Below are 3,696 nucleotides of genomic sequence, written 5' to 3' on the forward strand. Positions count from 1 at the left end.
AACTTTGCCCAGGCTATTCTTATTCTAGCAGCTACACTTTCAGCGCACCCACCCCCACTACTAACTTGGTCGCCCAGATAGCAGAAGCTATCGACTACCTCTAGTTTTTCACCCTGGAATGAGATAGAAGTTGTTTCCTGTTTGTTTACAGTTTTTATTGCACCTGAACATCTGCCACAAACAAAAACTAACTTCCTAGTTAACCTGCCTTTGATATTGCTGCACCTCTTATGTGTCCATAGCTTGCACCGGGTACATCTTATAGAGTTACTACCTACTCCTTTTCTACATACTGAGCAGGGCCATCTACCTGAAGGGGTTTGTGTTTTATCTACCTTCCTACTTATTAGGATTTTGGTTTTAACTAGGTTGATTAATTTGGTACCTCAATACAATATACTTTTGATAATTGAGATACACACAAACATGTTGGGGCATAAACACACATAGCCACACAAACACACACTGATGCTAATGCTGAAGTTGCAAAGTTATAACATTATAAACAACAACAAATATTAGTTGATGAAAGGGTTCAACACTTTTAATGGAGCATCAAATTAATCATAATATATGAAGGTTGATTGGAAGTCTAATTTACACCTCTTTTCAGTCAGGTGACAGGAAAAACTGACTACAACACCGTCTACTGCATTTTTCTACAAGCAATTGCAGATATACATAAACACACAAGCATATGCATATGCATGCACACACAAACACGCATACATACATATATATGTATGAGGGTTGGCAACAGAAAGGGCACCTAACTGTAAAAAAGTGTCTTGGTAAACTTAATCCAAGCCATGCTACATGGAAAAGTAGTTGCTAAAATGATGGAAAAGAAAAACTATTTACTTGATAGCATCTTGTCGGGCTTCACGTTTTAGTTTAAAAGTTTTCTTATTCGTTTCTTCTTCAAATCTAAACTGTAAATAAGAAGTTACAAAACAGGCCATTGTAGACAGAAAGGGTGTACATTTAGAGCAATTGCAGGACAAGCTAACAAGATACAGGTTCATTGTGAAACAGGATTAAGAGTGTAAGACAAGGAATGGGATAGCCAGCAGCATGTTAAACAATAAATCTATTTAGTAAACTGATCCTCTATGCTACATAAAAGAATATGAATACAATGAGAGAACTGGACCCCAAAACAGAAAGGTAAATATTTGAATGTAATGGAATACATATGACAAAAAGAGATAAAACTGAATATATTCAAAGGATTTCTGTATAATTTCAAACATAACTGATTGTGGGGAATTAGTATAGAATAATGGCAGTGATTTTTAGTTTATTCAAACTCAGTGAACTTTTTCAATACCAAAAGGCATTTGTAAAACGCCCTTCAAGGTTTACAAATAAAAACAAGCTAATTTTGTACAGTGGTATATCATCCGTATTCTCTTACATTATCCTATAGCACATACTGCTTTTTAGATATTCTGCATGGATTAATGGCCTTTATGTTCGATTTTTATTGACATTACAAAAGAAGGTAAAGGCTTATGTCAATAAAATTATATTCTACCTTGACATATCTTCAATTATGTTTGTGCTCACTAATAACATAATGTTCAACTCATACTTCAATTCCAGTAAATATGGTTTAAATATTTTGTCACCATTATTTCAGTTCAAACTCACTGTCTTTTTTACTTTTAATTTCCAATTAATTTTGGAACTAATGAAGAATTTAGTAAAATAACTTACTTAATAATAAGTCAGTGTTTAGAATATAATGGAAGATTTTAGCTTAGATCACTTTAACCAAATTGCTTTTCAATCAAGCCTATTGAGCTCAAAAATTCTACCTGTTTATGTTCAAATGAGCCAGATCCAGCCTTTCATACCTACCATACAAGGTCATTATAAAAATATACAATCACATCAATAAAATTTTGAAGCTACAAGATAATGTGTGATTAATTAGACCAATGCCAGTGCTGCCTGACTGGCTCCTCATGTCGATGGCATGTAAAAAGCACCATTTGAACATGGTCGATGCCAGTGCCCCCTGACTGGCTCTTGTGCCAATAGCATGTAAAAAGCACCATCTGAACATGGTTAATACCAGTACCACCTGACTGGCTCCCGTGCCGGTGGCATGTAAAAAGCACCCACTACACTCCTGGAGTGGCTGTAGAAACATTGCCAGATCAGATTGGAGCCTGGTTGAGCCTACTGGCTTGCCAGTCCTCAGTCAAACCATCCAACAAATGCCAGCATGGAAATCAGACGTTAAACGATGATGATGATGAATGTGAAAAAAAAAAGCATTAGATTTGACAAGAGTAATCTAACTGCTAAAGGGTTAAGAACCAGAAGTAGTCTCAAACAGGTTGATATTAAAAGGGTTAATATTTTACTGCTCCCTAATTTAAATCACAGCCCTTCTAAACACCCAGTGTTCCATCTACATTTGTTGCACCTTTGTGCGCCTACAATGTTCCCAAGTGAGTTCTACAGCCAAAGATAAGAACTTGTTGTATAGAAGGTAACAAGGAAAAGGGTGACTATATTGAGAAAAACAGTAAAGTAGGTATAAGGTAGAGAGTGAATATATTTGGAAATTTCGTGAAGAGAGAGGTTTGGAGACGTCACTATGAAAGGTTGCTTAATAAAGAGAATGAATGGGAGGAAGAGAGTCTGCCGCATGTCGACCCAACAAAGGGACCAGCTATCCTAATTGACAGTACCATGGTAGATAAAGCAATCAAGAGTATGAAGACAGGGAAAGCCCTCGGCCCATCAGAAATCACTGTAGAGATGCTCAAAATATCTGGCAGTGCCGGCTATGGTTAATCAGATGGTACACGAAGGAGTCATACCCAATGACTGGTGTAGCACCACCATAGTCAACTGTTAAAAAGGTAAAGGTGACGCTTTAGACACAAACAATTACAGAGGTATCAAGTTGTTGGACCAGGTAATGGAGGTCACGGAGAGGGTCATAGTCCAACAAATTAGGGAGAGAGTCAGTTTAGATGAGATGCAGTTTGGGTTCGTGCCTGATGCTATATTTCTGGTAAGACAGCTGCAGGCAAAATACCTAGCCAAAGATAAACCTCTGTACCTGGCTTTCGTTGACATGGAGAAAGCCTTCAACAGGGTCCCTCACTCCCTTATCTGGTGGTCAATGAGGAAACTAGGGATAGATGAGTGGTTAGTGAGAGCTGTGCAAGCCATGTACAGGGATGCTGTCAGGAAGGTGAGGGTTGGCAATGAGTACAGTGAAGAATTCCAGGTACAGGTAGGGGTCCACCAAGGTTCAGTCCTCAGCCCCCTCCTATTTATCATAGTCCTCCAGGCAATAACACAGGAATTCAAGATGGGATACCCCTAGGAGCTCCTCTATGCTGATGACCTTACACTAATTGCTGAGTCACTATCAGAACTAGAGAAGCTTCAGGTGTGGAAGCAAGGACTAGAATCCAAGGGCCTTAGAGTCAACCTAGCTAAAACCAAAGTCCTAATAAGTAGAAAGGTAGACAAAACACAAACCTCTTCAGGTAGATGGCCCTGCTCGATCTGTAGAAAAGGCGTAGGTACAAACTCCATAAGATGTACCCAGTGTAAGCTATGGACACATAAGAGGTGCAGCAATATCAAACAAAGGCTAACTAGCAAGATAGTTTTTGTATGTGGCAGATGCTCAGGAGCAATAAACACTGAAAATGTGCAGAAAAC

The 3,696-nt window shown here is 38.5% G+C and overlaps 1 protein-coding gene across 2 annotated transcripts in view; it reads right to left on the reverse strand.

Moving 5' to 3' along the window:
* LOC106877904 (basal body-orientation factor 1) overlaps positions 1 to 3,696 on the reverse strand; it is a 37,405-nt gene that overhangs the window by 14,162 nt on the left and 19,547 nt on the right. For both annotated transcript variants that reach the window (XM_014926955.2, XM_014926954.2), the window contains exon 7: positions 862 to 932. In XM_014926955.2, coding sequence (XP_014782441.1) covers positions 862 to 932 — 71 coding nt within the window. The remainder of the gene's footprint in view (positions 1 to 861; positions 933 to 3,696) is intronic.

This window comes from Octopus bimaculoides, chromosome 11 (genome assembly GCF_001194135.2).
Source record: "Octopus bimaculoides isolate UCB-OBI-ISO-001 chromosome 11, ASM119413v2, whole genome shotgun sequence".
Lineage (NCBI taxonomy): Eukaryota > Metazoa > Mollusca > Cephalopoda > Octopoda > Octopodidae > Octopus > Octopus bimaculoides.